At 49.4% G+C, this 13608-nt stretch overlaps 2 protein-coding genes across 6 annotated transcripts in view; both read left to right on the top strand.

Moving 5' to 3' along the window:
- Nucleotides 1–421: 421 nt before the first annotated feature.
- On the top strand, nucleotides 422–6779 carry serpinf2a (serpin peptidase inhibitor, clade F (alpha-2 antiplasmin, pigment epithelium derived factor), member 2a; the record flags this gene model as incomplete). Its single annotated transcript, XM_083927219.1, has 8 exons — nucleotides 422–483; nucleotides 599–845; nucleotides 1364–1507; nucleotides 2086–2128; nucleotides 3302–3447; nucleotides 4769–4911; nucleotides 5482–5686; nucleotides 6307–6779. Exons 1-8 carry the CDS (start codon nucleotides 430–432, stop codon nucleotides 6777–6779), a joined length of 1455 nt encoding a protein of 484 aa, XP_083783345.1. The 5' UTR covers nucleotides 422–429.
- A 1840-nt stretch (nucleotides 6780–8619) lies between these two features.
- The window catches only part of serpinf1 (serpin peptidase inhibitor, clade F (alpha-2 antiplasmin, pigment epithelium derived factor), member 1), a 7424-nt gene continuing 2435 nt past the window's right edge, over nucleotides 8620–13608 (top strand). For all 5 annotated transcript variants that reach the window (XR_014593488.1, XR_014593489.1, XR_014593490.1 and 2 more), the window contains exons 1-6: nucleotides 8620–8689; nucleotides 11545–11605; nucleotides 11682–11877; nucleotides 13002–13157; nucleotides 13273–13473; nucleotides 13550–13608. The exon at nucleotides 13550–13608 is cut by the window's right edge and continues 81 nt beyond it. Coding sequence is in view for 1 of the 5 variants with exons in the window: in XM_083926969.1 (XP_083783095.1) it covers nucleotides 11546–11605; nucleotides 11682–11877; nucleotides 13002–13157; nucleotides 13273–13473; nucleotides 13550–13608 (672 nt within the window). In the remaining 4 variants the exon portion in view is untranslated. The remainder of the gene's footprint in view (nucleotides 8690–11544; nucleotides 11606–11681; nucleotides 11878–13001; nucleotides 13158–13272; nucleotides 13474–13549) is intronic.

Here is a 13608-nt window from a genome sequence, read left to right as displayed (position 1 = left end):
GCTGTGATTGCACCTCGTCACACTGCTGGTGTAAATACACGGCGCTCCCATTGCAAAGAACAAAACAACAACAACAACAACGCACCGACAACAACAACAACACTGCCGTCTGGACAAAACGCGTTGGCGGCCACACAGAAGCCGTTTCTCACGTGCACTAAGTTCGGACTTGTGAGCTTGGAAGTTCAGACCTTGCGACTCAGGAGATACGTGACTGTCTGATGTCCACACAAGTCACCTCCGATGCATCCTCGACAATGAGCGTACTTGCCGAGATGGGGGCTATTGAATGACGAGAACACACGTCCAGACCAGAACGCAGATGGAGACAGGTCTGGTGTTTCCAGGTAAAGTGGTATAAACATGTTCTCCTCGTGGTTGATGGTGTCTCTCTCTCTCTCTCTGTGTTTTTCAGGCTGGTTGTTTGAAATGAAGCTGTGTCTCCTTCTTTTCTTGCTTTGTCTCTGCCGTCCGGGACTGACTGTAAGAAGAACCTCAGTCTAGTAAACCACTTCTTTTAGCACTACAGTAACGGATTTGCTCTTCATGTGACGTCAGTCTTTAGAGAGTGAACTCTGTGTTTCCTCCCGTCGTCCAGGAGGAGCCCAGTCCAGGAGCTCCCGATGTCTCCGGTCCTGTCGCTGAAGAGGAGGAGACGGAGGAAGAGGAGGTTCACGGCTGTGGAGGAGGGCGAGCGTTCGGCCCCGTGGAACAGAGGGCGATAGGGGGCGCCATAGAGCGACTGGGTTTACAGCTCCTGGAAAAGCTCCCGACTGGTCCACAGCAGCCGAACGTGGTCCTGTCCCCGCTCAGCCTGGCCTTGGCCCTTGCTCAGCTCACGTTAGGTCAGTCAGTGTTGTTAGAGGTGATGTTAGCTTGTTAACATGTTGCATGTAACTTACATCACGTGTGTGGTATCTTGGTGCAGATGATGAAGATGTTTGTAGAAAAGCCGCTGACACCGTCGTGTTGCATATAAAAACATTTATTACAAAAGCACAGAAACTTCCAAGTCTCTAGAAGACTCGGAGAACCTCAGCCAGCATGAGAGGTCTCCTGCAATGCACGGAGCATTAGCTTTTATAGAGCGAGAGGACAAAGAAGGACAGAAACGTCGGGTTCTCATTTAGATGGTTCAGAGAAAAGGGGGATCTCATGCAAAGGGGGGAGACCTGGGGGCTCCCCACCCGAGACCCAGACGGAGAAAGACATACCGCGAGGCCCTTTCTCCCATAAACCGGACATTTTAAACCAAACGTCATGAGTATATATAACTTTGGGGTCTGTTCATATTCATGGTGCATCAGCTGTTTCTGTGCACTATCTACAAACTGTTCTTTCAGGTCCATTGTTTTCCTCTCAGGTGCTCGCAATGAGACGGAGAAGCTGCTGCTGGAGAGCCTTCATGCTGTCAGTCTGCCGTGTTACCATCAGATTCTGGGACGCCTTGCTCATCATTTGAGCAACACTTCGTTGGAGGTGGCAGCACGCATGTACCTGCGCCCAGGTATCTGGTGACGAGTGATGAACTGGTGATGGTTTTTAAAGCTGCAGTCGACAACATTTGTTTGATCATGTTTGTTTGAAGCCGACACTCTGCTCCGATAGAACGACAGAAATCGTCTGGTTTAAGAAAAAAAATAAATCCACCACATCCGTATCATCCTGTCCACTCAGCACAGAGCTGACTCTCAGGCACAGTTTGTGCACACGCCACAGACCCTCCCCCCTCGCGCATGTTGCAGTATCACAGGCACACGCCTCAAGCTAGCTTACGCTAAATGACATTAGCAGTTGCTATCTGTGAGTAAGTTAGCCAGCCTACCTCCATGTAGCGTGTACTCCATCTTGTTTAGCTGTTTGATAAGAGAAGACACGGGCGCGTCCACAGGAATCTGGTGCACGTGCACTGACGAGCACTCGATGGGAGGGAGCGGAGGAGCTCGGTGGGAGAGGGGTAACGCCGTGAGAGTTGGAAACGTTTCCGTCAGCTCGATCAGCAGGACTTGCTGACTGCAGCTTTAATATGTTTGTTGTACTATTCATCATTTCCACCTTTTCCATTTTCTGTCTTTCGTGTCTCAGGATTTGAAGTGAAGTTGTCGTTCATTGAGGACTCTCTGGCCAGGTAAAACAACGAAAGACAGAATCTGAATATCCTGCACACTTTTGAGACATATTGTTGCATGTCTCGATGTATGAGAATGCAAATGGTTTGGATCCAATTTTCAACAACTGGAACAAAGACGGATTACCAATAACCGGCTTTACTCAGTCAGGTGCAAGAGTAAGAGCAGTCAGAGCACAAGCATGAGGGCTAAAGTCCAAACAAGCAGAGGAAACCAATGGCTGGTGAGTGAAGAGCATTGAAGAAAGCTACATCTACTGGGTGGCTAATGGGTAAATGGGGAACAGCTGTGGGGATGAGGCGGGACCATGACCCTCAGATGGGAGAGATCTCTAGTGACGGCTGCTGGTCATGTGGGGAATGGCATGATCTGAAAAGACAGGCATGGAGAGAAAGCAGTGATGACTCTGAGACATTTATTGGAGAACAGATGTTTAAGATGAGTTTACAGAAGCAAGTAAAAGCAGAAACAGTCTTGCCTACTTTCCAAAAACATGAACTCAAACATGTTGAGTACCACGTTACCAACGTTTTGGAAATGTACAGTTTTCATTTAGAGAGTTGCATTTGTTGGGTTATCTTCATTATTAGAATTATTATCAATAATGATCATAATCAACCATATGAGCAATATTACAACAACAGCGTGGACAGTATTGGAGTGGTTTTGGGGTTTTGTTAAGGTGATGAATCCATTTCTGACATTTTCAAAATTCAAAAATGATCTCATCTCTCCAATTCAGTCGATTCAGCCTTCGCTAAAACTTCTCAATCATCTTAAATCAGAGGCACCAGGAGTAGAAATATGGCCACCTTTTAAAAAACGCCATTTTGAATTTCAAAAATATCAGAAATGGATTCAGCATGCTCCAAATCACTCCAATATGGTTCAAATATGAAATATTGTTCATATACTGTAGGTGATTATGCAAATTGTTGCTAATCATGCTAATTTTGCAACCTGCCCAACACACACAGGTTAGCATCTGTCAGTTTCTGAATGTTGAGGACCTTTAAGATTCATTTGCAACATATAACTTTGGCGTACTCAACATTTCTGCAGTTACAATGGGGCTCTATAGTTTCTTTTTATTCATACCTTCCAATTCTTTCCGTCTAAAATGAGCAAATGTTTGCTGTGGAGCTAACAAGACGTGTTTTTATTACCTTCAGGTACAGAGCGTCCCCAGTCCCTCTGGTCTCTGTGGAGGAGGTCAACCAGTGGGTGGAGAACGCCACGAATGGGCACATCCCTAACTTCATGGAAAGTATTCCACATGACGTGGTGCTCATGCTCCTGAACGCTGTGTACTTCAAAGGTGAACCAATCCACAAAGATCACTCAGTGTAGTGGTTTATGTCGTCATAGTGAAGACAGGAATAAAACAGATCAGTGCATGGAACAACTAAGATGTTTCAGCAGTCATGCCCCTTGAGGAAGCGCTACTACCTCAGCAGATCGAGTGGCTCCCCTCAGTAACAACCCTTCATAGGAGATCCCTAAATGCTCCCTGGGCCATTTGAGATATGAAATCTGTCCAGTCTTCCCTGGGCCTCCAAAGTACGGCACCATGGGATCATCCCAGGCTGTTCTTATTCCCAGAGCAGCCCTCAGCGTTTGGCCCAGACGCACCAGGGTGCCGTGTTCGTCCGTGCCAAATGCACCGGGCTTTCAACAGTAAACTTGTCCGCGTTGATTGAGATTGCAAATCTCCGCGTGAGGAGGTAGGTTGAGGTGGTGGATGAGTCAAACACCAGACTTTCACCCAGGAGATTGTTTGATTGATTGGGATGGTTTGTGTCCGGTCCGTCACAGCAGTTACGTTATAAATGCACTTATTATTAATCTTTTCCTAACCTCAACAAAGCCGTTTAGTTGCCCAAACTAACCAGACTCACTTGCAGAGTAACCTTGTATTGATTGCTTGGATCCGTGGTCAGTAACCATAGCTGAGGGTTGGAAGAGAAACAACATATTTTACAGCATAACACTCTAAAAAAACAAAACCTCTCCAAAGCTTCTGTTACTGCAAAAGCAGCAAGTCTTACAATCCTTTTAATCCTTTAATGAATCAAAGATAAGACCCCAAGACTGCTGAAGTCCCCCACACAAGGGAGTTACTGCCTATTAGATGAACTGAGTGCGCCACCACTTTTGGGGGAAACACTTAAAAGATTGACTTTATTTGACAATTTCCTTGTGGAAGTCATCCCAAATGGATCAATAAAGAAGTCTAAGGGAGACACAGGGAACTTTGAAATGCAACAGTCCCTGGATGGATCATGGACACTGTGGTTGTGAGGTATGTCATAAGGATAGTGGGGAGTCCCAACCCCATCTACAGTGGCTTCAAAATTGTTTTATTGCACATTGAAGATCACAGTCCAAGCAAAAAGGACAACATCATCAGCAAACAGTAACAGTGCTACTGTAATACCACCAGAGCAGACACTCTTCAGCTCCTTAACATCTTGCCCATGAATTTCACAGGATTGTTGGAAGGCGCACTTTTAGAAGATGCCAATGCTCCAATCATGAAGTGCTACCTTAACTCTGAAAATGCAAAGTCATGAATCCAGGTTGTCAAAAGCAGATTTATTGATGATTCCTTCTTGCCCCCCTCTGTGTTCCCCTCTCAGGTGAATGGCAAACACGATTTGACCCCCTAGTGACGTCCAAGGGCGTGTTCTACCTGGACAACAAGAACTCTGTGTCCGTGGACATGATGAAGTCCGCCCAGTACCCTCTCCGCCTGCTGGACGATCCAGAACTGGAAGCACAGGTAACACCAGGACTCACGGCTCCATCAGTGATGGTGCTGATACCGTCCATTGCAATAGCAACAGAACTTCCCAACTTAGGATCCCCCTGGAAGAACTGGACGACGTTAGCCTGTCATTAGAAAATATTCGGAAATGCGTATTAGTCGGGAACCTCACGATACTATTGGATAGATTTGCGTTTTGCATTTTAGGACAGAAACAGACAGAATCTTACCTAGTTTACAGTTTGATCTGAGTGAAGTGAGCCGGGTTAGTTGCACTGGACAGAGAATGACAATCACATTCAGTAACTACGTTCAAGCATGACGCTCCCACACGAAGTAAACGGTTGTGACCGGCTTCCTCGCGATGTCGCTGGCTGGGAATCTGTCTGACTGTGAGAGCAGCCAGATGTTCCTGCCAGAGCAAATTAAACATGAGCTCAGCAGATTCACCTATGACGTTTGGCCTCCCTTGCTTTGAACTGCCATGTGCGGTTAAACTGTGTCTTCAGCAGCCAAAGTTTCAATAAGGGCCGAATGTACCATTTGCCTCTTTTGTATTTCATTTTCTCCTTCTCTCTCGTCCAGGTCGCCAGTTTTCCTTTCAAGGGAAACACCAGCTTTTTGATCGTCATGCCTTCGCCGGATGGTGGAAACTTGTCATCGGTGCTTCCCAGACTCAACATCTCGGACCTTCACAGACGTTTACCTCAGGAGAAAACGATGCAGGTCAACCTACCCAAGGTGAAGCTGCAGTACCGCCAGGAGCTCCAGGACGCACTGACCAGCATGGGTGAGAGTATTAAGTTTTACCACTACAGAAGGGCGTGCGGAAGAAGAAACGTATATACGGGGACACATTATACAGACATAAGGAATGCTCAGTTTACAGTGTGACTGAGATAAAACTGATCATTTTCTGCAAAATGCTTTAACATAGGACTGTGAAAAGTAACGCACTGTAATCTCATCTCATCTTCATCCGCTTATCCGGGGTCGGGCCGCGGGGGCAGCAGCTTTAGCAGGGACCCGAAACGTCCCTTTCCCGGGCCACATTAACCAGCTCTAACTGGGGGATCCTGAGGCGTTCCCAGGACCAGTGTGGAGATCTAATCTCTCCACCTGGTCCTGGGTCTTCCCCGAGGCCTCCTCCCAGCTGGACGTGCCTGGAACACCTCCCTAGGGAGGCGCCCAGGGTTCATCCTTACCAGATGATCCTGAACCACCTCAACTGGCTCCTTTCAACGCAAAGGAATTCATATGTGATTTATTATTTAACCGTCACCTTTTATCGTCTGGTTGTGGTTCACTTCTCGACGCCCTTTCACAGCGTTTCATTTCATACGAACCTGTTGATGAGAACACGATGACTGACACCTGTCTTTTCCCTCTCTCTGGTTCTGGTTCTTTCAGGCCTTGGCTCTCTGTTTTCGGGTCCGGACCTTTCTGGGATTTCCGACCTGCCCCTGAGGGTGACGGGTGTCCGTCACGCCAGCACCATAGAACTCAGTGAGGAAGGTGTGGAGGCATCTGCTACCACAGTCGTGACGTCCATGCGCTCCGTCTCCCTCTTCTCCGTCAATTCCCCCTTCCTCTTCGCCCTGGTCGATGACGCCTCCCTAACCCCCCTCTTCATGGGCGTCATCACAAACCCCGCCCCTGACAACCACCCGATGCTAAATGATGATCCCAGCCGCAACAGCACCATGAGCGACCAACCTGTGATGGAGAACGTCAGTAGAAGAGACACCGATATCGAACACGGCGGCAGGTTGTGCAGCGAGACAGAGCTGGAGGACGGCGTCAGCGTGTGGTCATGTAGCGCCCCCGCTGGAGAGAGGGAGCGTGTGAATGGACTGGAGGGTGGCGACAGGAAGAAGAAGTAACGTCATCAACAATCAGAAACTCAAGCAAATGAATACTTGAATAATCTCAGTTGACAATTTACCAGATTGATTCGTTTCTGATGTGATGAAAATGATGAAATTCAGAGTTTTGTGACAATTATTTGGTCTGGCACCGTTAAAAACATGAAACTGTTTCATACAACAACAGTATTTTATGTTGTATTTTTTTTTCTTTGCAAATGTTTTATCTACAACATGATGATTTTAATTTGATATGACGTCATGGAAATTAAAGTGTGACACAAACAAAAGAGTATTTGTGTTGTCAGAAGAAGTTGGATGTGTAGAACGAGCAGAACGGCTCCATCCAGAGTCTCCAGAGCGTCGTCCCAACAACAAAAAAGAAGTCCAGCAGTGGGGTTGCCAGGTTGGTCAGACCCGGCCCAGTAGCTCCAGGAGACCGGAGTCTGTTTGAGCCTGTTTGAACCCATCCCCTCCAGAAAACCACAGCATCAAAACAAGGATTAGAGGAGTTTGACTGACAGTTAGCGTTAGCCGTTAGCGTTAGCCATCCCAACTAAGTGCAGATGAAAGTGATGTTAGCATCAAGGAGAAGCTGCATTCTCTCTAATGTTCACTTAAAGCTGCATTCTCTCTAATGTCCAGCAGGAGGAGACTCCACTTAAAGCTGCATTCTCTCTAATGTCCAGCAGGAGGAGACTCCACTTAAAGCTGCATTCTCTCTAATGTCCAGCAGGAGGAGACTCCACTTAAAGCTGCATTCTCTCTAATGTCCAGCAGGGGGAGACTCCACTTAAAGCTGCATTCTCTCTAATGTCCAGCAGGAGGAGACTCCACTTAAAGCTGCATTCTCTCTAATGTCCAGCAGGAGGAGACTCCACTTAAAGCTGCATTCTCTCTAATGTCGAGCAGGGGGAGACTCCACTTAAAGCTGCATTCTCTCTAATGTCAAGCAGGAGGAGACTCCACTTAAAGCTGCATTCTCTCTAATGTCCAGCAGGAGGAGACTCCACTTAAAGCTGCATTCTCTCTAATGTCCAGCAGGGGGAGACTCCACTTAAAGCTGCATTCTCTCTAATGTCCAGCAGGGGGAGACTCCACTTAAAGCTGCATTCTCTCTAATGTCCAGCAGGAGGAGACTCCACTTAAAGCTGCATTCTCTCTAATGTCCAGCAGGAGGAGACTCCACTTAAAGCTGCATTCTCTCTAATGTCCAGCAGGGGGAGACTCCACTTAAAGCTGCATTCTCTCTAATGTCCAGCAGGGGGAGACTCCACTTAAAGCTGCATTCTCTCTAATGCCCAGCAGGGGGAGACTCCACTTAAAGCTGTATTCTCTCTAATGTCCAGCAGGGGGAGACTCCACTTAAAGCTGCATTCTCTCTAATGTCCAGCAGGAGGAGACTCCACTTAAAGCTGCATTCTCTCTAATGTCCAGCAGGAGGAAACTCCACTTAAAGCCACATTCTCTCTAATGTCCAGCAGGAGGAGACTCCACTTAAAGCTGCATTCTCTCTAATGTCCAGCAGGAGGAGACTCCACTTAAAGCTGCATTCTCTCTAATGTCCAGCAGGAGGAGACTCCACTTAAAGCTGCATTCTCTCTAATGTCCAGCAGGGGGAGACTCCACTTAAAGCTGCATTCTCTCTTCTCCGGGCAGTTGAAAGCCGTGAAACTCTCAGATGAGTCGCAGGCTTCATGTGAAACAGCAGAGAGAGGATCCTCAAGTGTTTGTGAACATTACATTTTTCCGGCTCCTGCTTCTTCAATCTGCAGGCTCTGTGCGTCGTGCGCGCCCCCAACGCTCTGTTGGCAGCAGCGGGGACGCGCGCAGCTGTGGGCGGGGACGCGCGCAGCTGTGGGCGCAGACCCGCCTCCTCTGCAGCGGCAGACACTGAGAGAGACTCGGACGGTCCCGGAGCGGAGGAGGTGAGTGCGCTCTCACGAGCTTTGGGGCTCTTTTTGCGCTTTTACGCACAAATTCTGCCTTTTCTTGTCTTTGATGAAGATGATGATGAAGAGGAGGAGGAGGAGGAGAAGGGTATGAAGTGTGTGCTGTCGGAGCTGCAGATTCAAAGAGTCCGACATATAAAGTCTGATGAAGCTGCAGAGTTAAACATCCTAAACCGATAAAAAGTGTTTAATGTTCTTGATCGATGATGATTTGAGGTCGAACCGTGATGGTTGTGTGTCCGTCCCCGTGCAGACAGACAGACAGACAGTCTAGAGTTCTGCTGCAGCAGCAGGTCACTCCTCTGGACCCAGAGTGCAGCAGGGACTCATTTACAGATACAATAGCAGTTTATTTAACTCGTTTTGAAATAGTTGTGCATGTGTTTGTTGTTGTTTTCTGGGTCTCTTGTTGCAGCGACTCACTTACAGACAGAGCTGCGTTGGGTCACACACTGGTCCAGGATCAGTGTCAGTGGAACACAGAGCCCTCCGGTCCACACCCGGTCCAGACCCGGTCCAGACCCGGTCCTGGTTTTGTTTGCAGGTCATTTGAGGCTCGTCACACTTTGGTGCCAGGAACATTTCTGCTCCTCTGTGGAACCACGTCGGACTTTCAGCCCAGATGTGAAATCACAGAGTTGATGAGCAGCCAATGAGAAACATTCCTGTGAGACAAGTTCCTGCAGGAGGGTGTGTGTGTGTGTGTGTGTGTCTGTGTGTGTGTGTGTGTGTGTGTGTGTGTGTGTGTGTGTGTGTGTGTGTGTGTGTGTCTGTCCGTCTGTCTGTGTGTGTGTGTGTGTGTGTGTGTGTCTGTGTGTGTCTGCGTGTGTGTGTGTGTGTGTGTGTGTCTGTCTGTGTGTGTGTGTGTGTGTGTGTGTGTCTGCGTGTGTGTGTGTGTGTCTGTGTGTGTGTGTCTGTGTGTGTGTGTGTCTGTGTGTGAGTGTCTGTCTGTGTGTGTGTGTTTGTGTGTGTGTGTCTCTGTGTGTGTGTGTGTGTGTGTGTGTGTGTGTGTGTGTGTGTGTGTGTGTGTGTGTGTGTGTGTCTGTGTGTGTGTGTGTGTGTGTGTGTGTGTGTGTGTGTGGTCTGAGGTGAACCCATATGAATCAGGTCCAGATGTTTTGCAGCAGAACAAAAGAAACATTGAGTGTTTAAAGCTTCTGTTTGTGTGCGGGACGCCACAGTGATGAAGAAGATGATGATGATGACGATGGTGGTGACTGGATCCTCTGCTCTCATTGGTTCTTTAGATTCGCTGCATCATTTTGTGGCGTCTCTGTGTAATGACACAAACCGCTGCCTTGTCTGTTCACACTTGTGATCTCATGAGCTTCACACTGTGACGCTTCACCGCGGGGCTGAGTTCAGGGAACGCCTCCTGGACAAGAAGGACGTTTGTTACGTAAACGACCGTCTTTACTCAACGTAAATACGGAAAATCAGCGTTAGAGAGGTCGACTCAGAGAAACTCACACACGTTCACGATCACGATCACGATCACGATCACGATCACGATCACGATCACGATCACGATCACGTTCACGATCACGATCACGCCGCTGTTCTGTGGAACTGGACGCATTAAATGTTCCATCAGGGACCAGGAAAGGGAGTGAAGCGGTTTATCGCCGTGTGGATCTTTGGCCCCAGAGTCAGAGATGGTTCCTGTCCGTGTTTCTGAGTCCTGACCCCGAGTGAAGGACTTCAAGGACCTCGGGATCTGGTTCAGGAGTGAGGGGACGATGGAGCGTGAGTTTGGTCGGAGAATCGGAGCAGCGGGGGCGGAGCTGCAGTCGCTCTACCGCACCGTTGTGATGAAAAGAGAGCTGAGGAAGACAAAGCTCTGGATCTACCGCTCAGTCCTGGTTCCTACCCTCACCTGTGGACCTGAAAGCTGGGTCAGGACCCAAAGAACCAGGTCCAGGTCCAAGCGTGTGAAATGTGTTTCCTCAGGAGGGGGTCTGGAGTCTCCCTTAGAGAGAGGGGGAGAAGTTCAGCATCCGTGAGGAACTCGGAGTAGAGCCGCTGCTCCTTTGCGTTGAAAGGAGCCAGTTGAGGTGGTTCAGGACCATCTGGTAAGGATGAACCCTGGGCGCCTCCCTAGGGAGGTGTTCCAGGCACGTCCAGCTGGGAGGAGGCCTCGGGGAAGACCCAGGACCAGGTGGAGAGATTAGATCTCCACACTGGCCTGGGAACGCCTCAGGATCCCCCAGTTAGAGCTGGTTAATGTGGCCCGGGAAAGGGAAGTTTGGGGTCCCCTGCTGGAGCTGCTGCTCCTGAGACCTGATCCAGGATCAGAGGCTGGAGCTGCCCCTCATGTCCTCATGTCCTCCTGTGTTCACCCCCTCATGTCTTCATGTCCTCACCCCCTCATGTGTTTATGTCCTCACCCTCTCACCCCTCATGTGTTCATGTCCTCACCCTCTCACCCTCTCACCCCCTCATGTCCTCACCCTCTCACCCCTCATGTCTTCATGTCCTCACCCCTCATGTGTTCATGTCCTCACCCTCTCACCCCCTCATGTCCTCACCCTCTCACCCCTCATGTGTTCATGTCCTCACCCTCTCACCCTCTCACCCCCTCATGTCCTCACCCTCTCACCCCTCATGTCTTCATGTCCTCACCCCCTCATGTGTTTATGTCCTCACCCTCTCACCCCCTCATGTCCTCATGTCCTCACCCTCTCACCCCCTCATGTCCTCACCCTCTCACCCCCTCACCCCCTCATGTCCTCACCCTCTCACCCCCTCACCCCCTCATGTCTTCACGTCCTCACCCTCTCACCCCCTCATGTCCTCACCCTCTCACCCCCTCATGTGTTCATGTCTTCCAGGATGAAGCGATTAACGTTCCTGCTGGTGTGTGGCGTCGCCCTGAGCGTCTGTCGGGCTCAGGTATCAAACCGTCGTCACGTTTCTGTTTCCTGCTCTCTCAGTTTCCAAACTGAGACGTTCTGCTCTCGTGTTCCAGTCGGACGCCGGCGGCGAGGAGGCGGGCGGAGACGAGGAACACGTGGAGCTCTTCACCACGCCCACGACCAAGATGGCCGCCGCCACCTCCGACTTCGGCTACAACCTGTTCCGCGCTCTGGCGAGCCGCGACGCCGCGTCCAACGTCTTCCTGGCCCCTGTCAGTGTGTCCGCGGTGCTGACGCAGCTCTCCCTGGGTGAACACACACACACACACACACACACACACACACACACACACACACACACACACACACACACACACACACACACACACACACACACACACACACACACACACACACACACACACACACACACACACACACACACACACACACACACACACACAGTACAGACCACGGTGATGTGTTCAGGCTCCACACTGACAGACGGTCATCTCAGTTGTGTCCACTGCACAAACATTTGGACTTAAAGCCTGTTTGTCTGGAACACACGCCGCAGGTTCGATTCCCGCAGAAGCTTTATAATGATTTATTTATGTTTTTCTCTCTAACACTCTTCACGCGCCGCTCCTTTAAGTAAAGAAAAGCTCTGAATAAGATCATCATCACGGCTGCGTCCCGACCTGTCGTGTCCTCGAACACAAAGTTCCCACTGCACCAAAAGATCAGAGATAAATCAGTGCTGGCTCAGGCAGGTCGAGGCTGGTGCCACACACACACACACACACACACACACACACACACACACACACACACACACACACACACACACACACACACACACACACACACACACACACACACACACACACACACACACACACACACACACACACACACACACACACACACACACACACACACACACACACACACACACACACACACACACACACAGGATAAACATCTGGAGCCTGAAACAGCAAAAACTTTACTGTGTGGTTGTTTCACATTTACTTTTAGTCATTTTGCATCTTTTTTAGTCGTTTTGCAGCTTTTTTTAGTCATTTTGCATCTTTTTTTAGTCATTTTGCATCTTTTTTTAGTTGTTTTTCATCTTTTTTTAGTTGTTTTTCATCTTTTTTAGTCATTTTGCATCTTTTTTTTAGTCATTTTGCATCTTTTTTTAGTAATTTTGCATCTTTTTTTAGTTGTTTTTCATCTTTTTTAGTCATTTTGCATCTGTTTTAGTCACATGACACCAGACAGACAGCAAACTGAGCACAGTGAAAGTCTTGGAGTGGGAACTCGGTCGCTGCTTTGACAGAAACATTTGATATTTCACAGTAATATTTATATTCCTCTCTGTTCCTCGTCGTCCTAAAGTCAGCTGACACGCTCCGTCTGTCCCCCAGGGGGCTCTGAGCTCGCTCAGAGGCAGCTGCACCGGGCTCTGAGGTACCACACCCTGCAGGACCCTCAGCTGCACCGCACCCTGAAGGACCTGCTGGCCTCGCTGAAGACGCCCGGGAAAGGCCTGAGCGCCGCCGCTCGCATCTACCTGTCCCGACGTGAGTTCATGCAGAGGAGTGTCTGACTGTAACCTTCTTATCTCCCACCTTCAGTCAGAGGAATCTGTGTTGACCGGATTGGATTTTCTCTCGATGAGGTCTGGATTGTTTTCAGGACTCCGCGTGAAGCCGGACTTCTTCGCGCTGGTGGAGCTGCAGTACGGAGTCCGCCCCAAAGGGCTGCAGGGGGGATCCAAAGACGTGGGAGAAATCAACAACTGGGTGTCGCAGGAAACCGGCGGGAAGGTGCAGCGCACGATCAAGGCCCTCTCCCGGGTCCCTGGAGCGCACGCTGTGAGCGGCGCCTACTTTAAAGGTGCGTGTCGTGTCCGGATGTCTGCGGCTGTGAATGTTCCGGTCGTTGCTTTGTGAACGTTTGTGTGTGTGAGCAGGGAAGTGGGTGACGCGCTTCGGGGGGAGCGGAGCCATGCAGAGCTTCCAGGTGGACGGA

The sequence above is a fragment of the Echiichthys vipera genome (genome assembly GCF_963691815.1).
Source record: "Echiichthys vipera genome assembly, chromosome: 14".
NCBI lineage: Eukaryota > Metazoa > Chordata > Actinopteri > Perciformes > Trachinidae > Echiichthys > Echiichthys vipera.
This window is presented reverse-complemented; position numbering and strand designations above follow the sequence as displayed.